The 25048-nt window shown below is 37.1% G+C and overlaps 1 protein-coding gene across 6 annotated transcripts in view; it reads left to right on the plus strand.

Annotated features, from left to right (window-relative positions):
• ERLIN1 (ER lipid raft associated 1) overlaps positions 1-25048 on the plus strand; it is a 39633-nt gene that overhangs the window by 2090 nt on the left and 12495 nt on the right. For all 6 annotated transcript variants that reach the window (XM_007187365.2, XM_007187364.2, XM_007187369.2 and 3 more), the window contains exons 3-9: positions 542-623; positions 5121-5167; positions 6547-6608; positions 9997-10122; positions 12238-12311; positions 20039-20097; positions 22002-22093. In XM_007187365.2, coding sequence (XP_007187427.2) covers positions 542-623; positions 5121-5167; positions 6547-6608; positions 9997-10122; positions 12238-12311; positions 20039-20097; positions 22002-22093 — 542 coding nt within the window. The remainder of the gene's footprint in view (positions 1-541; positions 624-5120; positions 5168-6546; positions 6609-9996; positions 10123-12237; positions 12312-20038; positions 20098-22001; positions 22094-25048) is intronic.

Raw genomic sequence — 25048 nt, forward strand, 5'->3', positions numbered from 1 at the left:
TTGTTGTTTACCTATTTTATATATAGTAGTGTGTATGTTAATCGCCCCCAACATTTTAATTGCTTTGTAGGTAGATTAAAAGAATCTTGAGCATCAGAAATTTTCTCCTTCCTTGAAAGTTCGTGTTATCTTTTTTTTTCAGCCTGGTGATTAAATGTATTGTGTTTTGATCTGGCTCATGCTATGTACAATTAAAGTACATCAACTGAGAGCCATTCGAATTTTTTTCACAAGTAGTTCTCAAAAGGTTAAAGACCAAACAGAATCTTTATACCTGAGAGTGGTGCTGGAGACCCAGAGGTATGGTTGGTAGAACTTGTGAAACAAGGTGTAACATGGGCAGTTTAATTTGATCTTTTCACTTTTGCAGGTGTGGCAGATATTTTAGGGACCAGCAGTTGTTCATCATTAGTAACTCATATTAGTGAGGGTTTAGTAGATCAATAGCATGAGTAAGAATGAATATTTATTATAGCATTTTAGATTTGGAAAGAGAATTTCTCTTTTTATAATCTTGTCAAATTGAAACATCTTTTTGCAGGGGAGGAGCTTTACTAACTAGCCCCAGTGGACCAGGCTATCATATCATGTTGCCTTTCATTACTACGTTCAGATCTGTGCAGGTGAGTGATTCCTAGGGAAGCCCCCACACTGGATAGACAGGTGTGAGCGGAACAGTGACCACATTCACGGGTGGAGATAGAATTCCTTATTTCTTTTTTTTTTTTTTAATGTTTTTAGTTCTTTTTTATTTATTTATTATTTATGCATTTATTTTTGGCTGCGTTGGGTCTTTGTTGCTGCGCTCAGGCTTTCTCTAGTTACGGCAAGTGGGGGCTACTCTTCGTTGTGGTGCGTGGGTTTCTCATTGCGGTGGCTTCTCTTGTTGCAGAGCATGGACTTTAGGCATGCAGGCTTCAGTAGTTGTGGCACACAGGCTTAGCTGCTCCGCGGCATGTGGGATCTTCCCGGACCAGGGCTCGAACCCATGTCTCTGGCGTTGGCAGGCAGATTCTTAACCACTGCACCACCAGGGAAGCCCGAATTCCTTATTTCTTAAGCTAATGGTAGTATTTACTTAAATGTAGGAGTTAAAAGTTCAGAGTACAGTTGTCACAGCGTTAAGTTATGGTTTTGAACCACGTCACTCTCTTGAGGTATATTAGAAGTATGAGCTAGGCAGCTTGGAAGGACTCACTTCTCCCATCTATATAGTGGTATGCAGCAGGTTTTCTGTTGCTGCTGTCAAAATAAAAGCAGGACTTTGAAACACAACTAGAGATACAGACCAGTGATAACTTGGTTTAGAATGGTGTTTGGTTTCCGTAGAGGCAAGCTCCTGGGCTACTGTTAACATGGAGGATCTGAATTTTTATACACAGCTTCTCTGCTTCACATTTTTGCCTGGAACATTAAGCATAATTTTATGTGGAACCTTAGTGAGTGTTCTATTTTGACAGAATCCCGGAATATCTTAAATAAGCGGCTGGTTCTTGAGAACAGACACTTAGTAAATATCTTTTGAGGTAACAAGATGACAAAACAGGATTAGATTGTTACTACTTTTGCAGGCACTGTGTGATTATAAATCTTTGGATTCAGAAGTTTGTCTATTATCCGCTGCTAATTTTTCAGGGCTCGGGAAAATTCAATGTATTTAATCTTGTAATTTAAAGTCTAGGCTTCCTGCTGAGTGAGATTTTCATTATGAATACTTAAATCCTCCAGATTTCCCTCCAATTCCCTTTTAGATGGCTTGGGGCAAGAATTGTGTCTGTTAAAGTGAAGTATAGTGTTCTTCCCCTAGTCAGACTGATTTCCATATTGTTTTCCCATATTTATTTTATTCACTCTTGCCTAGGCTGATGCTGTCACCTCTTCTCTCACCATCTCTCTCTTTATTCCTTATTTCCTGTCTAAATCTTGCCAGCCTTTTTAAGGCTCATCACAAATCCCTCTCCTCCTCTTCCATAGCCCTTAAAGTCTGTATGGTAAATTTTGGCCCTTGATCTTATTTCCTTTAATAATGTTGTCTTGTATTGTTCTCTTAAGTTTTTGTGTGAATTTTTTTTTTCCAGAAAGTGTCCAAGCTTTTTGAAGGCAGGGGTCATAACACGTTTATATTTCTGACCTTTCTGTTTGTGGTGAAAGTTGTTAAATTGAGCTGATATCTCTGGAAGCGGTATGGTGTAGTGAACGTGGGGCCAGAAACCCGTAAACTAGGTTCTGGCTCTGGCTCTGCCACTAATTGTTTACATGACTTTGCAGAAATCACTTAACCATTCTAGACTTCAGTTACTCTTCTGTGAAACAAGGGGTTTTATTTGCATGAACCCATCAACAGCTTAAATAGTCTATATTGATGTTATCAATGGCATCATCAGACCCTTAGAGATCAGGGGCTTTTTTAGATCTTGTTCAAAGCCAGGCAGATTTGTCTGTGCCTTCTTGGAGCTTAGTACGTTGAGTCATAGTGACGCAGAGATATATAAAAGAGATACAATAAACAAATAGATTTTAGAGTTTAATTACATATATAACAAATACACAGTGTGTGTGTTTATATATTTGCGTGTGTGTGTGTGTGTATTCGTACATATACACACACACACATAGAGTGATAAACTGTCATAAGAAGTGAAAATGAGGGACTTTCCTGGTGGCGCAGTGGTTAAGAATCCGCCTGCCAATGCAGGGGACACGGGTTCAAGCCCTGGTCCGGGAAGATCCCACATGCCGCGGAGCAGCTAAAGCTGTGCACCGCAACCACTGAGCCTGCGCTCTAGAGCCCACGAGCCACAACTACTGAGCCCACGTGCCACAACTACTGAAGCCTGCGCACCTAGAGCCCGTGCTCCGCAACAAGAGAAGCCACTGCAATGAGAAGGCCACGCACCGCGAAGAAGAGTAGCCCCCGCTCGCCACAACTAGAGAAGGCCTGTGCACAGCAACGAAGACCCAACTCAGCCATAAATAAATAAATAAATAAATAATCTTATTTTTTAAAAAAAGAAGAAATGAAATTAGTAAAAAGATTTACTGCTGGAGTCAGTGTGACTAAATAAAAATGGTCTGTCTTTATATGTGAAACTGTAGTGTTCTAGGAAAGAATTATATTAATAAAACCCTTTTAAGAAGTTGTTTTCATAAGAATGAGATAAAGAAACTTATTTTTAGGAATTTTTGGAACACATTAGAAGACATAGCTTATATAAACAAATGGCTTAACAGACTTGGCATTTGAAAGGAATATTTAAGAAGCATCTTGGGGAAATGTGAGATCCCATATATGATGTAAGAAAAAAAAACTATGTTTAGAAAAATATAAAAACCTTCAGCCTTTAAAATATATATTTATATAACAAAACCAAAGACTTTTAAAATAAACATTCATACTGGGAAAATAATTTTTGAGTTAATATAAAAGAAGTATAAAAGTACATGAATATAGGATGTTAAATTGAAGATTTAACATTTGAACTCTTTCCTAGTTCTACTTGGTTTGAAAATTGACTAGAGAATATCCTTTAGGTTTAAATAGGAATGTATATTTAAAGTTGATTTGGAAGTTGAATTTGGTTAATGTTTTGAAGGAAATAAATTGAGCTCACCTCTCTATCAACTTCCCTCACTCTACCTAGATCCTGTCACTAATGTTTACTATCACCCTTTTAACCCCAGACTTAATATTCTATTCTTTTTCCTCCTGGAATTTTATATGAAACTAGTTATCAAATACCTTCTCTATTGTATCTCCTGGGTTGAAAGCTTTAAATTTCCATGGCCTTTTCTACATTGACCTAAATAAATTACTACTTTAGCTTCCCAGCTGGTTTTCTTGCCTCTAGATATGATAGATAATGAGAACCACATCACACATAAGCAAAGGAATGAAAGAAAAGTCCTATTTTTGAAAGGTTTGTTTGTGGCTGTGTATAAGATGGACTAGGGAGAGCACAAGGCCCCCAGCAAACATTCAGGGCCCTCTACCTAACATCATCATGTTCTCTTCTCAGAGTTTCACCTCTCATCTATATTGTCCCCTCTGCTCCAGGCAAGCCAACTGCTTCCTCACACCTGTACACACAGTTTGTCCTCAACTTTGTGTATTTGAATAGATAGGTATTGAATGTAAGATGCTTCTCTGACTTATTTGTTCTTATTTCTCCTTCTCTAGACTGGGCTTATAAATATTTCACCTCAGAGAGCTTTTCAAATGATTATTTTACTCTATCACTTAATACCTAACAATTCAGTTTATACTCTGTTATTTGTACCTGTTATGGATTGCTTTGTAAGGATTTTATCTCCTGTGTTGGATTGTGAGCTCTTTGGAAACAAGGACCATGCTTCTTTTTTCTGTTGTATTCCATAAAGTACTATGTTGCTGTGGGCTTAATATGGTGCAGTGTGTCCAGATTACACTCATTATGTGCTCGCCTGTTGGAAGCCTTCAAGTGCAATAGGGAGTCATTCTGGATCCAAACCAAGTTGTGACAGAAGCAGAGTAATTAAGTACCAGATGGTTGGTTCACAAGGAGGAAGCAGTGCTGATGGTGGCATTTCTGTTAAAAAGGAAATTGAGAGACTGTCTGAGAAATCTCTAGGACCTGAACTAAAATATTGACTATAGCTTTAGAGGAAAAGGTTGGTGTTGAGCTCAAGGGCCCCTTTGAGTTGAAGACTGCTTGTATGCATATAATAGTTATCTTTTGCCTTCATTGTAACCATTAATATTAGCAGTGGAATCAGGGTTCAGAGTACAAATCCTAGCAGTAGTATCCTTGTGGGTAATCCATGTAGTTTGCAGTCCCAGGCCAGCTCCAGGCAAATAAGGGACTGACTGAGAGATTGAACATTGAAACTTTCAGATTGAACATTGAAGCTTTCCTGGTGCATCTTGACTCAAACATTAACTGTAAAATATTCTGTCTCTAGTCTTTCATGTTTGCCAGGATACAAAAAGAGATTGCTCTGATAGCTAATCTTTGGGGACTAAAATTGTAATGGAGCTCTCCTGTACTTACCTTTCAGCAGTTCTCTAGAGATTTTCCTTTGGGACCAGTGGTTCTTTGATGATATGTGTGTTGAGTATTGATGAGGTATTTTTTCTTCCCCAGACAACACTGCAAACTGATGAAGTTAAAAATGTGCCTTGTGGAACAAGGTAAGCGTTCCCCTTGCTTACCAACCTCCCTTTGGTTCAGATGTATTTTCTGTTCATAAGCTGTGATCACTTAAACATCTTTCAAATAGGCATCGTAGTAACCCAGGGGGATTTCTCTTCTGAGCATTATTTGAGAAAAGCCCTGTCTCCAAATAGGACCTTTCCATCTTAGGAGCCATTTTAAACTAACAGTAGATAGTTTAAAATGAAATCAGCTCACCTTGTCATCTGTAGTATTAAATGCCATCTAATTTAGAGTTTCTGATTCAGTAGGTCTGGAATGAGACCCGAGAATTTGCATTTCTAGCAGAAGTCCCAGGTGATCCTGAGCTGGTCTGAGGATCTTACTTTGAAAAATCACTGCTGTAAAGTATTGGGGCAAGAAAGGCAAGCAAGGCCCAAATTATTTTTAGAGTATAATCAGTACATTGAATTGTATCAGAAGAAAAGTATAAAGTTCAGTGTATGTTTTAAATTCTGTATTTTAAATGACCAAAATATCACAGAAATGTTCTTAAAGAGGGAGCAAATTCTCTCTGTTTTAAGTTAATGTATTTGATACAAGTTCTCCCTAGGTCTATCTGTAACTTTTTTATGGATTCCCTTTAGAGGTGACTCAAAATGGGCAGCTGATGAGATGTTGGGTAAATTTTATTTTTATCTTCATGCTTTCCTGTATTTGTCAGATTTTTTCAGTGAGCAGGTATTATGCTTTTTTATCAGGAAAAAAATGTCAATGTAAGTTGGTAGGAAGGCTTAGTTGTATAGTTTCAAAATCTCTTAACTTCATGTATCTTAAATTGAGGTTCACATGTTCCTCAGGGTCTGTGCTGATAGGCCAGGAAGTATAGGAAGCCATTAATTAACAAGACCTATCTTTCTGGAGTGTCAGTTTTACTTCAAGGTTTGGGGGAAAATTCTTCTTTTCATATTAGGATAAATACAGATGAAAAGTAGATTAAGATAAGGCAGGGAATCAAAAGAATTTCAGCCTGTGGCTGGCCTCCATACCTCTGGGGAACCACTTTACCAGATTCCTTGATGGAGAAGTTTGAGAAGTGCACTGCCTTAGCTGTTGGCTTCATTTAATAAGGGCAAAGTGCTAAGCAGCTCTAGGTTATAGATCTAGTCTTCCTGTGAGGTGATTTTGATCACAGCAGTTACAGAGGTGACCTTTTGGTTATGAGAGGAGCCAGGTGAGTGTGTGCAGGGTCATTTGAGTAGTGATCAGTGAGGTCAGTTTAATCAATCAGTAGTATATGTCTTTAGATTTTCCTTCTAAATTTCTGTCATGTGGGATTTGTTTGATGCTGTAGAATTAATCTAGGGACATAATAGGTTTGTATTTGGCTCACATTTTTCCATTTCTCTGTTTTTAGTGGTGGGGTCATGATCTATACTGACCGAATAGAAGTGGTTAATATGTTGGCCCCTTGTGCAGGTATGGTACCCATCTATTCTGTTATAGTTATAATCAGAGTTATCTGTAACTGAGAGATTCTGTAAGGAATAGGAATAGATTCCCTAAGGAAAGTTTTATGACCTCATTCATTGCTGATATATATTAAAAAAAAATAATCGCTGGAATATTTTCCATTCCTAGGGAATGGCAACAGAAATAGGTCACAAATCCTGGACAGAGTTGACTTTCTGCAACTGTATGGGTTACTCTGAGCTGAGCTGAGTGTATCTAAGAACAAGACAGTCATTGATTCTTTCTAGAATTTCTAGAAAGTAGCATTTTATCCAGTCAGGATGAGAAATAATATCCTTACGTGTTAAAAGTCTATAACTGATCAGTTCCTTGGCTACATTGATTTGTGACCATAGAAAAATCTTTTCTAGTTGAGATTTGCTATAACTTGCAAAGCAATCTGAAAGTGCTCAGTGTGGGGAGAACATTTTCTTGGTAAAAGATGAAAACTCACAGAGATGGAGTACTGTTCAAATCAAAAACTTAATTAGGAGTTATGAAGTAATATCGACCTTTTTAATGTTTGATTTTTTTTCGTAATTTTTTTTTATTCTGATAAAATACATGTAACATAAAATTTACCTTCTTAACCACTTTTAAATATTCAGTGGGCATTACATACATTCACATTGTTATGAAACCATCACCAGCATCCATCTCCATAACTCTTTTCATCTTGCAAAACTGAAACTCCCTACCCATTAAACAAGAACTCCTCATCCACCCCCTCTCCCAGCCCTGGCAACCACCATTTCTGTCTTTCTGACATTTCTGTCTGTACTTTCTTTCTCTATGAATTTGACTACTCCAGGAACCTCATAAATGGAATCATATAATATTTGTCTTTTTGTGACTGGCTTATTTCACTAAGCATAATGTCCTCAGGATTCATCCATGTTGTAGTAGCATGTGTCAGAATTTCCTTCCTTTTTAAGGCTGAATAATATTCCATTGTATGTATATACCACATTTTGTTTATCCATTCATCCATTGATGGACACTTGGATTACTTCCACGTTTTAGCTATTGTGAATAATACTACTATGAACATGGGTGTACTTGGGTTTCTTCGAGACCCTGCTTTCAATCAAAAGATCTGCCATTTTCAGAAGACCTAAATGGACATTTCTCCAAAGAAGACATACAGATGGCCAACAGGCACATGAAAAGATGCTCAGCGTCACTAATTATTAGAGAAATGCAAATCAGCACTACAATGAGCTACCACCTCACATCAGCCAGAATGGCCATCATTTAAAAGTCTACAAATAACAAATGCTGGAGAGGGTGTGGAGAAAAGGGAACCCTCCTACACTGTTGGTGGGAACGTAAATTGGTGCAGCCACTATGGAAAACAGTATGGAGGTTCCTCAAAAGACTAAAAATAGAGCTGTCATATGATCCAGCAATCCTACTCCTGGGCATGTACCCAGACAAAACTATAATTTTAAAAGATACATGCACCCCAGTGTTCATTGCAGCACTATTCACAATACCCAAGAGATGGAAACAACCTAAATGTCCATTGACAGATAAATGGATAAAGAAGATGTGGTACATACATGCAGTGGAATACTACTCAGCCATAAAAAAGAATGAAATAATGCCATTTTGCAGCCACATGGATGGACCTAGAGATTGTCATACTAAGTAAAGTAAGTCAGAAAGACAAATACCATATGATACCACTTATATGTGGAATCTAAAATGTGACACAAATGAACTTACCTATGAAACAGAAACAGACAGGACAGATTTATGGTTGCTGTGGGGGAGGGGTGGATTGGGAGTTTGGGATTAGCAGATGCAAACTATTATATAGAGAATGGATAAACAACAAGGTACTACTGTATAGCACAGGAAACTCCATTCAATATCCTGTGATAAACCATAATGGAAAAGAACATGAAAAAGAATGTGTACATATGTATAACTGAATCGCTTTGCTATACAGTAGAAATTAACACAACATTGTAAATCAACTATAATAAAATAAATTTTTAAAAAAGATCTGCCATTTTATTTTTATCCTTACTACTAAAATTTGCATGCTTACTATGTCCTGATACTGTGTTGGCAAAAACAATTTTAAAAGGTGAAGTTAGAGCCTTTGCCTTAAGGGCTTTTTATTTTACTTGAGAAGACATGATACTGACCTAAAATATATATATATATATGTGTGTGTATATATATATATGTGTGTGTATATATATATATGTATATATATACACATATATATGTATATATATAGGAATGTAAGGTCGTGCTAAGTTTCATATCACTGGTACAGGCACAAATAGCAAAAGAATTTCAGAACAGAGAGCAACCTGTATTACTATCAAGTGGATTTAGATTATATTTTTCAGCAATTAAGTATTTTCCTGTCTTTTATCATCTACTTTCCCTGGTCACAAATCAGTGGAATGAACTATGATTGAAAAAATAGAAGAAGGGGAGATAGTGCTCGTTTTCTGGCCAGAGATAAAGAGGAAACTACTGTATCACCAACTCATTTGGAAATGACCAAGAGGACGAGGTAGTCAGCGAGTATTTATTGATGGCCTGTTCATCTGTTGTGATCTGGAATCCGGTTACATCTAGTATCCTCCGTGGGAAGGCGAGTAGAGCAAGTCTTGGATTTGAAGGGAGAAAGCAGCATGTTTTAATAAGTGGGGCACAGGTTCTGGCATGCTCTAGTATGTACCCTTAGGCACATTTCTGAAATTCTCTGTTTCTCAGTTTCATATTATGCAAAATTAGGAGATTTTTTGTGAGAATTGTGTTAATGTATATAAATTGCCTGGTATAAAGTCTGGCCCAGAAATGTTAGCTTCTTTCCTTTCTAGCCTGTTATTTTTTATTTTTTTATTTTTTTTTAACAGCCTTTAAAAACTGCCTTTTTGAAAATGGTCTTTTGGAGCTGTCTCCTTTTTTCATTCCCACTGTTCCTCAATTAGTTCAGGCCCTCTTTACCTCTTAGCTAAACTTTTACCTTGCAGTAATTGCTTTACACTTCCCCTGCCTCTGATTTATATGCCTCACAATTCATTTTCACTCTGCTGCCAAAGTACAGATCTGATTGTGTCATGCCCTTGCTCAATCTTTGACGGTTCCTTATTACCTCCAAGATAATATATACTCTCCTTAGTATGGAATTTGAAGTTTGCCCATTAGAATTGCAAATGCAGTAATATCTGGAGAATGAGGCACAAGGAACACATCAAGGCTTGGAGTTGTGTTTCATGTTTTCACTATTTCATTGGCACTTTTCCTCATGTATATTTTATCACTGTAACTTTTACCTTGGCTGAATTAGAGGATACACGGGTGAACATGGATAGTACCTCTCTTTCAGTGTTTGATATCGTGAGGAACTACACTGCAGATTATGACAAGACCTTAATCTTCAATAAAATCCACCATGAACTGAACCAGTTTTGCAGTGCCCACACGCTTCAAGAAGTTTACATTGAATTGTTTGGTAAGTGTCTCATTTGTTTTAAATATATAAATAACCAATTAGAAATCTTGTTCAACTTGTCTGTGAATGCTATAATAATATTAGTAAACATTATGCTATTTGAGCATTTATTCTGAATTTATAATAGAGCAATTGTCTTTAAAATATTCTTTATCTTAAGTTTAAAATTGCTTAAATTTGCTTAAAATTGCTTAAATTAAGCAAATAGTTACTCAAACAAGATATTTTAAGAATGATAACCATTTTCTGAAATATAAAGTATGTAACTTGGTAGCGATTGGAAAAAGATCATTTGTTACAAACTATATTCTTTGTTTTAATTAATTAATTTTATTTTTGGTTGCGCTGGGTCTTCGTTGCTGCACGCGGGCTTTCTCTAGTTGCAGTGAGCAGGGGCTACTCTTCGTTGCGGTGCACAGACTTCTCATTGTGATGGCTTCTCTTGTTATGGACAGGCTCTAGGCATGTGGGCTTCAGTAGTTGTAGCACCCAGGTTCAGTAGTTGTGACCTGCAGGCCCTGGAGCACGTGGGCTTCAGTAGTTGTGGCATGTGAGCTCAGTAGTTGTGGCGCACGGGCTTAGTTGCTCCGCAGCATGTGGGATCTTCCCGGACCAGGGATCAAACCCGTGTCCCCTGCATTGGCAGGTGGATTCTTAACCACTGTGCCACCAGGGAAGTCCCAGACTATATTCTGTTTTTACTGTGATAATATGCTGAAAATTAGCTTTGTTGCTAGTTTAATAGATAATTTGGAGAAATTAAGAACCTGTGTCTTGGAGGTTCCCAAGACCCACCCCCACGTTTGATGATTTGCTAGGAGGACTGACAGGACTCAGTATAATCATACTCACAGCTAAGATGTACTACAGCAAAAGGATACAAAGCAGAAGGAAAAGGCACTTGGGTGAAGTCTGAAGGAAATCAGGCACAAGCTTTCAAGAGTCTCCTCCCAGTGGAGTCATGCAGGATACACTTAATTACTCCAGCATTGAATTGTAACAACACATGTGAGATGTTGTCTGCTGGAGAAGCTCATTAGAGACTCTCTAGGCAGGATTTTTACTGTGGGCTGGTCATGTAGGTACCCTCTGCCTAGCATATACCAATATTCCAGATTCCCAGAAGGAAAGTAGATGTTCAGCATAAAACACATTGTTTGAATAAACAATTTAGGCACAGTGAGTCATTGTTATCAGTTCTGGGGATAGAGGGAATACTCTCCAAATCCATGACCCCAGGTGACAGCCAGAGGCCAAATTGCAAACAGGCCTTTCTAAGGATAGTAGTTTCAGGCTTGCTATGTTGACTCTCTTCTGTACAAGTTACTTTTCATTTGTGGTAGGGAAAGCTCTCGCCAGGGATTGGGTTGCTGCTATTGGCTGCTCACTTCTCCCTCCTGGAATTCTTAGTGAATTTCTTAGAGGCAGGCATAGGGATGGTTAATCAATTTAGAAATCTACCAATTGATTCCTCATTGATGATTGAGAACTATTGGGGTGGTGTTTGAGAAAACTGGTCTGTCCTTAATTGTCACATCACTGGTTATTTAATAATGGGGAAAGTACTGTTGAGGTGGATAGAAAATTCATGAGTTACAAAGCCAAGTGAAGTGACATCTTTATTGTCCATTCTTGTGTGCTTCAAGGACCTTCCTATGAGCCTTCCCCCCACCCTCTCTGTTTTTAAATCCAAAATAATTGGCAGAGGTCCATGGAAATGAAATTTAGTTATTTGGGAATTTGGATAAAGATTGACTGAAGATGAAAATTTGTTTTTTTAGAGAATCAGGACACATATTAAGTAGCAACACTGAATTTAGATATTAGAAACCTAGATTCTCCATTTATTTGATAAACTTCAAGTAGCTGCTTGCCATCTTTCCTTCTTAATTTCTTTGATCGGTAATTCCTCACAATTTTTCCTCACACAAAAGGAAAACTATATATATATATATATTTGTTTTCATATGTGTGTGAAATGGTTTAAGCTCTATAAAAGAATAGTACCATGGAAACTTTAGGTCTAATTATGATTGGTTTTGTTTAAATGTTAATACAATGTAAGGAAATTCTTTTGAGTGTAATAAGAGCTGTTGTTCTTGGCTTCAAAAACAGATCAAATAGACGAAAACCTCAAGCAAGCTCTGCAGAAAGATTTAAATGTCATGGCCCCAGGCCTCACCATACAGGTAAGCCCTTCTCCTAGGGAAATTCTTTGGGAATTTTGAGAGCTTTGTATTTAATTGTCCTTTCATCAGACTGTTTATTCAGCAGTTATTTAATTGTAGTGCTAGGGTGATTTACAGAATATCTTTCTCAGTTATGGGTGGCATTTTTTTCTGAACTCTTAGAGGGAACAAATAAGCTGAGGCTCTTGCAAGGAAATAAAATCCGTATACAGCTATGTATGTGTGTGGCATTATTAAGATACAGTAATGGTTATAAATCAGTTTAAGACTAATCCTTGCCCTCAGTAAGATTATGAAAAAGAATTTCACGTATAAAATTTGAATAATAATTCTAGACAAAGTATTAATTGACGGATGAATTGATTGGATGATTATTGCTCTAAGAGTTTAAAGAACATTTCAAGAGAGTCTGCCTGGAAATGACTGATTGAGTTGGGATTTGATTGATAGGTAGGTCTGGAAGAATTAATAGGATTTATAAGGTGGAAAAGAGTAAGGAAGATATTTCAGGTGGGTGGAAAGACCTGAGTAAAAGCAAGGTAGCAGAAGAATTTAGTGGTGTTGTGGTGGTGGCAGTGGCATTGGGAGATAGAATGGTGAGAATGACTGCTTTTTTTGGGTATTTTTTCAGATTGGGTTGAAATCCACTAGTAGGTTCTAAAATCAATTTTAGTGGGTCACGACCAGCATTTTAAATAAGATGGAATTGAATAGGAAAAGAAACCGGAGCACATGGCATGTAGTAAGTTCAAGTATCAGTCTGTGAGGCTTTTGTTTGTTTTACATAAGTGTGTGGGGTAGATGTTAATATTGGGTGTCACTGTAAGATGCCTTTTCTACTGTAGTCATGGTCAGTAACATTAGAACACAGTGGCTTTGGATCTGGATTACCTGAGAAGTGGTAATGTGGCTTCTCTAATGTCCTTTCTTAGTTTCTAGATTGCACTGCTTCTGAGAAGTGTGCATTTACTGTGAGTGATCGTGTGCGATCTCATAAACAAGTCTGGAAAACTTCTGAAGGTTTTCCCCTGTCCTCCATCTTGCCATTATCTCTGCCAGGTGCCTGAGGGGGAACTGCCAAAGTTAAGGGTTCTTTTGAAATGTCCCAGAGCTAACTTTGTAAAACTCTCTTGGTTGTCCTGGAGTAGCGTTTCAATTTTAAAGATAATGTGAATGCCACAGATTCCTAGATTCTGCTCAGGTCGTTACTTGGAGATCTAGCTCATTCTTCTAAACAGCCCCCTAGAGTTCCTTGCCTTATATTACATAACCATTTCCCTACTGTTTCCAATTTTTTGCTATTAATAAACAATAGCGTATTGAATATTCCTGACATACCTCCTTGTATGTACACTTTATCTTTCAAAGTGGCTGTATAAATCTACATTCTTTTTTTTTAAATATTTATTTATTTTTTTGGTTGCACCAGTTCTTAGTTGCAGCACGTGGACTCCTTAGTTGCGGCATGCGAACTCTTGGCTGCGGCATGCTTGTGGGATCTAGTTCCCTGACCAGTACGAACCCAGGCCCCCTGCATTGGGAGCGTGGAGTCTTATCCACTGCGCCATCAGGGAAGTCCCTAAATCTACATTCTTACCAGCAGTGTATGTGAATACTTGTTTCTCCACAACCTCATCAGCATGTAAAGCAATCAGACATGCTGATTTTTGCTGTATGGATAGATGTGACGTTATCTCTCTCCTTGATTTGCATTTCCTTAGTTGTTAATGAGGTTGAGCATCTTTTTGTTTATTTTTTTGTCCATTTGTACTCATCTGTCAATTGCCTATTCATATTCTTTCCCCATTTTTCTATTGAAATGTTTTTCTTACTGATTTGTAGTAGTACCTTGTATATTATCAATATTTTTATACACACGCATGTTATATGTGTTGTAAAAATAATCAGATATTAGGAAAAAGATGAATAACAGTGAAATTGAACAGTAATCTTACTATGCAGAGATAACATAGTTCGTTGTATCTTTCCAGACTCTTCTTAATACAGAGGAACTTATGTTTATAGTTATAAATAATGTTGAACTAAAATGGAATCATACCATAGCTGCTTTTTTCACCAGCAATATATATAAGCATCTTTTCAAGTCAAAAGTAAGATTTGCTGCATCATCACTTTTAATGTTTTTATTTAATCCCTGTTGGCTTCCAGTTTTTACTGTTATGTGCATGTTATAATGACCAAGCTTATACATACATCTTTTAAAATCCTTCCCTTAAGATAAGTTCTTTTTTTTTTTTAATTTGTTGTGTTTGTTTTTTTTAAAAAACAAATTTATTTATTTATTTATTTATGGCTGTGTTAGGTCTTCGTTTCTGTGCTAGGGCTTTCTTTAGTTGCGGCGAGCGGGGCCCACTCTTCATCGCGGTGCGCGGGCCTCTCACTATCGCGGCCTCTCTTGTTGCGGAGCACAGGCTCCAGACGCGCAGGCTCCGTAGTGGTGGCTTACGGGCCCAGTTGCTCCGCGGCATGTGGGATCTTCCCAGACCAGGGCTCGAACCCATGTTCCCTGCATTGGCAGGCAGGTTCTCAACCACTGCGCCACCAAGGAAGCCCAAGATAAGTTCTTAAACGTAGGATTGATGCCTTGTTTGGGGGCTTTTTGATATATATTGCCAAATTGCCTTTCAGAAAAATTTTAGTAGCTTATACTCTCTCATCAGCAGTGTTGATGAGCCGTTGTTTTCTATACATTTGATTGTGTGATCGTACTCAAATAATTAACAGATGCATACCTGCTCTCTAAATCCTTTTGGAAAAAATGAATCTGCCATTGTGTATTAATTATTGAGGTTGAATGCCCTAGGATGTTTACTGGCCCTCTGTATTTGATTTGTGAATTGTGTTTGCTCATTTTTCGGTTGTTTTTATCTGTTTTTCTCATTAACTTAAATAAACTGTTTTTGATATGTTAATTATTGCAACTCTTCTTTAAATGCATAGTAAACATTTTCTCCTAGGTTTTTTCTTTGTCATTTAACTTTTCTTTTCCCCTTGACAATTCTGAAGTTTAATTTTAGTACTTTTAGCAGTAATTTTAGTATTTTTTTCTTTATGGCATTTTGCTGTGCTACTATGCTTTTAAGAGCCTTTCACCAACTTTAAAATATAGAAATTTAAATAAAATCAGAAATTACAACATTTTCTTTACTTTTACAGTTTTATTTTTAGATTTAAAATTTTAATTCATCTGGAATCCATTTTGATTTCATTTGTGAGGTTGGGCTCCAATCTGCCCCTCCCCCAATTTATTAGCAACAGCAATTACTGAATAATTTATGCCCCTCTCTCCTCTTTGTTTGAAATGCCATCATATTATTTGCTGAATTCCGTTATATAGTAAAGTCCTTTTCGAACTTTGTTCTGTTCCATTGATTTTTCTATTTCCTATTCTTTCATTAGTTCTTGAGCCCTTGGTCTTTTCCCATCCAATCTACTTCTCTCCTGTTTTTTCCCTCTTGTTAGTAAATGGCTCCTTCTTACCCTCAGGCCAGTCTAGAGGTATGGGAGGCGTCTTTGAGGACCCTCTAGCCCTTAACATCTAATCAGTCCCCGTATCCTGCTGATTCTACCAAATCCATCTAAAACATCTTCACTGCCACCTCTTTAGACCAAGTACTATTTCTTGCCTGGACTTCTGCAGTAGTCTTCTATCCTGTTTTCTCACTTTTCACTCGTCCACATCATTTTCTGCACAGCAGAAAGAAGGATCTTTTAAACTTATCTATATTTATTTGTTGTTTTTATAAATGTTATTGAATGAAAAAATGTCACTTTATTGGTTTTAAACTGATAGATCAAGATCTCCATTTTTTTGGTTGCTTTATTCTTGTTATAAAATAGTTTCTTATGATAGTTGGAATGCATTTTTAGAACTTAAAGGCTATTTTTCAGCATTCCTATTTTTAACATATTACCGTATGGTCATGATAATTCAACTTTTCATTCACTTTTAAAATTTGATAAACTATATTATCTTTTAAAAAAATAATGGCCTTTGGCAGTACAGTGGTTAAGACTCCACACTTCCACTGCACGGGGCACAGGTTTGATCCCTGGTCGGGGAACTATTGGTAAGATACTACATGCTGCATGGTGCGGCCAAAAATAATAATAATAATAATAATGGCCTTTGATATTTCTGCCAGTTTATTCTACAAGGTGAGTTTTCATTATTAGTATTTTCAAGTCATATCAGGTACCTAAATTGGCTTATACATTTAAAAATTAGGAACATAGTCTATGACTTTACTTATAATTGTATTATCATTTTTGTTTCTTTTAGAATTTTTTTTTTTTTTTACTGTTTTTTAAAGTTTTTAATTTATTTTTTGGCTGTGTCGGGTCTTTGTTGCTGCGCGCAGGCTTTCTCTAGTTGTAGCAAGTGCGGGGCTACTCTTCATCATGGTGCGCGGGCTTCTCATTGCGGTGGCTTCTCTTGTTGCAGAGCATGGACTCTAGGCGCATGGGCTTCAGTAGTTGCAGCACGTGGACTCAGTAGTTGTGGTGCGTGGGCTCTAGGACACACAGGCTTCAGTAGTTGTGCTCAGGCTCAGTAGTTGTGGCTTGTGGGCTCTAGAGCGCAGGCTCAGTAGTTGTGGCTCATAGGCTTAGTTGCTCCATGGCATGTGGGATCTTCCTGGACCAGGGCTGAACCTGTGTCCCCTGCACCGGCAGGTGGATTTTCAATCACCGCGCCACCAGGGAAGCCCCTCTTTTAGAATTTCTGACCTAGGTGAGAAATCCATATCCCAAGTTAAATTAATATCCATGAATTTAATGAGCTTTAATGCTATTAAATATGTAGTCTTTTTTTTTTAAGCATTGAGGAATGCAAATGATTCTTGGTGACTTTATTGTATATTTGCAAGTTTGCTGAATTAACTGTCTCTAGTAATTCTTTTGGTTAATTTCCCTAGATTTGTGAGTGTGTGTGGTAAAAAATCCTTAACATGAGATTTACCCTCTTAAAATTTCAAGTGTACAATAAATACATTTTTATTGACTATAGGTACAGTGTTGTACAGCAGATCTCTAGAGCTATTCATCTTGCTTGACTAAAACTTTATGAATTTCCCTAGATTTTTTTTAGTTATATACTTACGCCAAAATAAAAATCTTGATTTCCACCCCAACCTAGTATTTTAATTCTTCACATAACACTAATAACTATCTGAAATTCTCTTGTTCATTTATTTGCTTTTTGTTGTTCTTTATTGCCTTTTTTTCTGCCTTTAAAATTTTAAAGTCCATGAGAGCAGTCTTGCCTTATTCATTGCTGTGTCCACAGTGGTTGGAACAAACAGTACTTGGTACAGACTAGGCACCCAGTTAATATTTGTTGTTGAGTGAACCTTCTCTGTAACAATCAGTATTTTCATTTTTCCCTTCTCTGTATTTGTACCCCATTTTTTCTTCTTGAACAACTACTGTGGCAAATTAAAGTGGTGAAAATAGGCATTCTTGATATTTTTTCCTATGTTATTTAAGGCAGTGACTATATATATTAAATGCTGGCTTTTGGTTTAAAATATATGCTTATAATCCAGTTTCAACAGACATATTCATTTCATCAGCTTTTTTTTTCCCTTTCTTCACTCACTGTGTGTGTGTCTTTGTGTGTGTGTATTTTGACCATTGTTTTTGAATATGTTGCCATTTTATTCCTTAAATCTCTTATGAAGCAAATTACTCATGGTATCTGTTACAGTAGGTGCTTATATTTCACATATTTGAAAATTATGAGATTTCCCAAGATTGGCAAGCATGTAGTATGTTCTTCAGCCTCACACAGCAAGATAGAAGTCTTCAGAAGAAGTCCTATTTCATGCTCTTTTTATAAGACTATAAAGATACATGGCCAGTCTCATAATTAAATGCAATATGACAGTGCTTCCCCCTGAATCATATTGGAAGTCATCTGTATTTCTGGTAGTCACTTGGGAAATCTGGCATCTCTTACAAATTCTGGTTCTGAATTTTTCTTTGTCTTCTGGGTATGTCCATGAGTTGTTCTTTATGGCCTCACATGCCTTACCATTAGCATGAAATGACTTTTTTCATCATGGTCCCCAGCTTCTTATTCCATTTCACTCTAATTCTTGTATTTAGTTATTATTATCCTCAAAATTATGTACAGATCTGACTTGTCTCTTTTATGTAGGGGAGGCTATGTTGCTTAAAAGTTTTAAAAGCCTTCTTTCATAAGCCCTAAAAAAAGGCTATGTGCTTAAAGGCCTTGTTGCTTAAAAGTTCAACCAGTTTTCAGAGGGAAATTAAAAGTTTCTTCAGATCAGCAAAGTGCTTTGTGTGTGTGTGTAGTAGGGTGGAGGGGTGGTGTAGGATGTTTAACTAGTAAAATCAAACACTTCTGAGAGATCAAGTCCTTGATACAGGAAAGTCAGCCTTCGGAATCTGTATTTCCCAAGCAGATGTAACCCTGTAAGGGATTATGTGCCCACAGCACAGAAAGCCAAACTCTGATAGTGGGTGTTTGCAGCAAAGTAAGGGTTTTTTTGCAGGGTTCAGCAAGGAGAATGGGCAGCTCATGCTCAAAGGGCCCAAACTCCCCAGTGGCTTTCAGAGAAGAGTCTTTAAAGGCAGCATTCGGGGTGAGGTTTGCAGGGGGCATGACTTTCTTCATGGTGATGTTTCGGAAATCTTAATCATCAGTCTTCTGATTCCAGCCAGTCTGGGGTCTCTGTGCTTGTGCTCATGTAGTCAGCACCCTCCACCTGGGCGAGGGCCTTAGTTACTTTAGAACAGCTCAAAGGTATGCATTAGGTTGTTACGTATATCCCTTGAGGAGGAACCAGGACTCTGTTTTATAAATTACTGTTTCTTGACTGCTTTTCCTTTGTTTCTACATTTCCTCACTCCCGAATTAGTAACTGCTTGAGTTTGTTCTTTGGAACTCAGGGAAGGCCTAGGAGACTATAAAGCCTTTTTCTACAAACCAGAAACAGGGAACACAGAGGGGCTTTTGTACCCGGCTCTTGCACCCCAAAATTATCCTGTTTCATAGATAATTCTGCCAAAGTACACTATGGTTAGGGAAACAGGGTCTAGTAAACAGTGTTTACAGAGATAAGTAGACTTTGTTTTAAGTGAGGTTCTAGGAAGAAAGAATACAAGCTGCTAATTGGTATTTGTTAATTGTTAATTGGTGTTTGTTTTCCCTCAGTGTTGGGCTGTTTGTTTGTAGCCAGTACTGAGTGATTGCAGGTTTAGGAAGTGGTAAATTCATTTACTTGTCCACTGTATTAAGTTGCATATACTGACCTGGGTTTTTGCTTGTTTATATTTTTGGTTTTGACTGTTTCCTACTTTATAATTTAAATCTTGAAATTTTGCCTTCCTTCTGTTTCTTTGGTTTGCAGGTTTGAAAAGGAAACATAAGTATCCAACTTAAGAGCTTTGTGAAAGGTCTTTTAAGAGAGAACCTTTTCCCTAAAAATTTATTTCCTCAGCAGGTAGAGTGGTTTATCCTATAGCCAGGCATTTTTTAAAGGAAACAAGAAGCAGCTTATTTTGATTTTTGGAGGTGATGGCAGGAACAGTAGATTTTCTAGTGGGATCCCTACGTGTGTTAGTAGGCAGCTATGTCATAGCTGTTTTATTAGTTTCATTTGAGGAGCTGTTTTGCAGAAGATTTAGTTTGACGATTTATTTTTCAAATACACTTTGGCTTTTTCACTTTTATTTTTTAGGCTGTGCGTGTTACAAAACCCAAAATCCCAGAAGCCATAAGAAGAAATTTTGAGTTAATGTGAGTAATATGCATGGGATCCCAATATTTTTATATAGGGCTGTCTACATTAATTTACCAGTCTAGAGGAAAATTATGTTTCAGATATTACACTGGGGAGGGGTATATGTCTATCTTCCATTCTTTAATTCTAGTGATATTACCTATTCTGGTGTCTTAATTCCCACTAGACTCTTATTAGTTTTCTCTTTATATATGGACATTTCAGGAGCAGCTTCAGTGGCTAAGGATGCAGTTTGCTGTAGAACTGTTGTTGGAAGCCTAAGGAGCTATAATTTGGATGTGAATAATACCTTGAATTAAATATTAATAGAGGAGAGAAAGAGTCCTAGCTGTTAAGGTTGAAGAGAGTGCCTATATTTTGTTACTGTGTTATAAATGGTAAGAATAAACACATTGGTATCAAGTTTGCTTTTCCATTGTATGTGATTATGTATCTAAAATTAGACGTGATCTTTATAATTTGCCTTTGGGGAAGCTTTGCCTGGGTTGACTCCTGGTAGTCTTCTCTTTTATGTGTCCAGGGCTGACTGGGAATGGGAAGTTACTTGCTTGACATTAAATTAGTTTCGAAGTGTTTTAGAAGATTCCTTTAGGGGGCTACCTGTTGCAGTTGAAATGTCAGTATTATTCTCATATGACAAGTACTGAAAAGAAGAAACAAAAGTCTTTAGGAAACTTGACAGATATGTTAAGAGGCAAAATATGAAATACTGGAAAACTAACTTTGCAAAAGTCAAGAAAACAAAAGACGTATAAATACAGGGGGTCCAAAAAGTAATAATACTACTTCTTTGTAGAGTGTTACACTTCTGAGTTACTGTTGTTCCCAAGTCTATATCTTTTATTATGCAGAGTTGTATCTTCGCTTTTTTCATTGTAGAAAAGGATTTCTTCTTTTAAAACTGTAAAGCACAGAGTGCTAGGCTGAGTAGATCATGGGTCTGATCCGTTTATAGAAGAAAAATAAATTTCTTGAAGGCTCAGGATGTCTTAGGCTTTAAATATAATAGCTTCTGGTGATGGAAAGATGAAAACTATGTGTTATCTGCCCTCAAATAACTCATAGTATCCAGAATGTCATTTTATGTCTTTTATCAATGTTGGCAGGAGGAAAGGAGAGAGGTTGGGGGGGGGGTGATGTTTGGGGAAACTATTGGAGTTACTTTTCAGGTAATTCTGGATCTTTCCTAATTTTAAACACTTTTGGAATTCTAGAATTAAATGCTCCCTTGGGATAATCCAGTCTAACTTCCCACCTAATAGTGATCTTTTTTTATACCCTTTCTTCCATGTGGTCACCCAGTTGCCACTTGTACATGCTTAGTGATTGGCCACCTATTTCCATTGTTAGAAAGCTCAGATTCTTAGAAAGTTCTTTGCATTGAGCCCCAGTTCACCACCTAATTAGTAACTGCCACTTAGTTATATCTTCTGTATAACAAATAGGGCTGCTACACAGGGGTGTCTGCCTGAAGAGGGGCTGAAATCCAGCGCCCTTCTGCTTGCCAAACCATGCACCTGAGGGGCTGGCTACATCTGCCCAGAGGTTAGTGCCTTTTACTAATTGGTGCACATTAGCTGGAGGCCTAACAGCAGAGGAAGCATTCATATACTCCAGACACTTCCATATCACAGGCCTTTCCTTGATACGATTAGAGGAAAGGGTCTGACTAAAATTCAAATATACTAAATTTGATTCCTATTTCTGGGTGACTTCGGGCAAATCATTTAACCTTTCAACCTCAAATTCATTATTAGTAAAATAGGATAACACCTCTCTTGCCTACCTTACTGAGTCAGAAAGTTCTTGTTGAAAATGGTTCTCTGACCCACTGTAGAGTCAGAATTACTACCTGTGACTGTACATCATTTCTAATTTTTTGTAATATTTTACTCCACAGGGAAGCTGAGAAGACAAAACTTCTTATAGCTGCACAAAAACAAAAGGTTGTGGAGAAAGAAGCTGAGACAGAGAGGAAAAAGGCTGTTATAGGTACTTGGATTTCTTTCTGAAATGGATGCCTCTGAGTACATGTGTTATGAGTTTGTCCTGTTCTTTGTCCATCTCATGTTGGATATTGATGGGACTCAAATAAGATTGCATCATACATAGTGGAGAATTCTGGAAATTGCTTTGTGTATTCAGATGTCCTAAAGCCTTTAAAAGTAGATGAGGCCAGTAGTTGATGAAGTGCTTTGGCTCTTCACCGTGGTGTTGGCCCCCACTGTTGTCTTTTGAGGACAGGAAATGTGGATAGGGTTTGGGGGCAGCTCTAGCCTCTGGTGGAGTAGGGGTTTTGTTTATACAGATTCAGAACAGGCAGGTTTTTTGGCCAAAGCTCAGGATTATACTATGCATCCTTGCTGTTGACGTGCACCTAGTTTTATCTGGATAGATAGATGTTACCGCCTTTAGAAGTACAGCAGGATTGCTCACGGCTCATTTTGAGTCCCAGTGACTTCCCTAACACTCCAGCATATTGTGTATTCGACTGCCGTCTTAGGTTCTCAATTGTTTGTTCCTTGGTTTGCTGAAAGTTTGAGTTTTATATTAAATATTTCAAATATACAGGAACATACAGAGAACAATATAATGAAGGCTTAACATTTTGCCATATTCCTTCAGATCATATTTTCTTTTAGGAAAAAGTTTATATATCTATTTGAAGCCTCCTTTGTACCCATCCCTGGTCTTATTTCTTGACCTGTCTTCTCAGAGTACGTTCTATTCTGAAGTTGATGTATATTTTCTGTCCATATTTTTATACTTTTACTCTAAATATGTAACAATAAACAATTCATAGAATTGTTTTACTACAAAAGTGGTATCAAACTCCACCTTTTATTTCACAACTTCCTTTTTTTACTAACATTGTTTTATTCATATTGATACATGTAGATCTAGTTTATTTTTAACTGCTCTGTATGTATCTCATTCTATGAGTGAGCCTCATTTGATTCTGATGGATTACTAATGAGTTAGTTTCTGGTTTTTCCTTATTACAGACAGTTCTGCAGTAATACCCTTATCCATGTCTCTCTGTGCACACATGCAAGAGTTTTCCTAGAGAAGTGCTACTGCACATGTGGTGTGGGTCAGTGCCCTGTCACCGGCTTTTTGTTTTGGATCCACAATGAGATGAGTATGGAAATTGAGAATGAGTGTTTAGAAGTTCTTACAGCATTTTAACACAGTAATTTTATTGTCTGTTGAATCTAATAAAAAACTGGAGCTTATGTTTTTCTTTTTTAATATTTTTCTAGTAACTCATTATAATTTATAAAATATTGAAATACAAAAAAAAATGCTTTCCCACAGGTAGTTTGAGAAGCACTGCTCTAGAATGCATATCTTGAAGTAGAATTGCTGGGTCATAGGGTACACACATCTTCAAATTACAACACGCTGCCAAATTGCTCTCCAAAGTGCTTTCTCCATTTTACCCTCTCCTCAGCAGTGTTTAAGTTTCAATTTCTGTGCTACCTTATTCAATTCCCATTTCCACACATTGTCCTCTACCCTTGGAGTTACAAGATTTTTAAAAATTTATACCAGTTTGATGATGGGCACAGTATCACATAATTTTGATACGAGTTTTCCTAGTTACTAGTAAAGTTGGGTATTGTTTATGGGTCATTCGGGTTTCCCTTTTTTTGATATGTGAATTGCCTGTTAATATCTTTAGCCCATTATTTGATTACTTTTTTAAACTGATTTGTAGAAGTTCTTTGTATCTTCTGGATATTAATCCCTTCCCAGGTTTATGCATTGCAAATATCATCTCTCAATTTGTGGCTTGTCTTTGAACTTTATGATGTCTTTGACATACATATATATTTCATTTTCATGTAATCAAATTTATCAGTCTTTTTCTTTCCAGTTTGTGCTTTTCCTATCTTGTTTTAAGAATTCTTCCCCAACCCCAAAGTAATAATTTTATTCTAAAAGTTTTAAAGTTTTTCTTCTCCTATGTAGGTCTTGAGTCCATCTGGAATTTATTTTAATGTTTAGTGTGACATAGAAATTCAGTTTAATTTTTTCCAAATGGCAAGCCAATTGTCTTAGACTATTTATTGAATAGTTCCTTATTTCCTGTACTTATTTCTTTTTTTTTCTTTTTTTTTTTAAAATTAATTAATTAATTTATTTTTGGCTGTGTTGGGTCTTCGTTTCTGTGCGAGGGCTTTCTCTAGTTGCGGCGAGCGGGGGCCACTCTTCATCACAGTGCGCGGGCCTCTCACTATCGTGGCCTCTCTTGTTGTGGAGCACAGGCTCCAGACGCACAGGCTCAGTAGCTGTGGCTCACGGGCCCAGTTGCTCCACGGCATGTGGGATCCTCCCAGACCAGGGCTCGAACCCGTGTCCCCTGCATTGGCAGGCAGACTCTCAACCACTGCGCCATCAGGGATGCCCTCCTGTACTTATTTCTAATGCCACATCTGTCATATAATAAGATCCTATATATAATTTGTTCTGTTGTTAGGGTTTCTATTTTCTTTGAATTTCTTGGTCTATCCTTTTACAGTAATACCTTGCTTTAATTACTGTAGCTTTCGTTTTAAGTCTTGCTATCTGAGAGAGCAAGTTCCTTCTTAACTATTCCTCAAAACTGTTCCTATTTCTAAAATTGTATTGGACTATTCCAGGCCCTTTATTCCTCCAAATAAATTTTAGAACCAGCTCCTCAAGTTCTATAAAATACTGTTAGGGTTTTGATTGTAATCACATTACTTGTATATAGTACATCAGTTTGGAGAGAATTACAATATTTATGATACTGAGTTTTATAAATCTGTTATATTTCTCCATTTATGAGAATGAAAAATGAAAGAATGGTCTTTCAAAAAAGTATCATAATTTTCTTCGCAAAGTTCTTACACACTCTTTGTTAGAGATTTATTCCTATATATTCCTCAAATTTTTTGCTATTATATAAATAGGCTCTTT

Source organism: Balaenoptera acutorostrata, chromosome 16 (genome assembly GCF_949987535.1).
Source record: "Balaenoptera acutorostrata chromosome 16, mBalAcu1.1, whole genome shotgun sequence".
NCBI lineage: Eukaryota > Metazoa > Chordata > Mammalia > Artiodactyla > Balaenopteridae > Balaenoptera > Balaenoptera acutorostrata.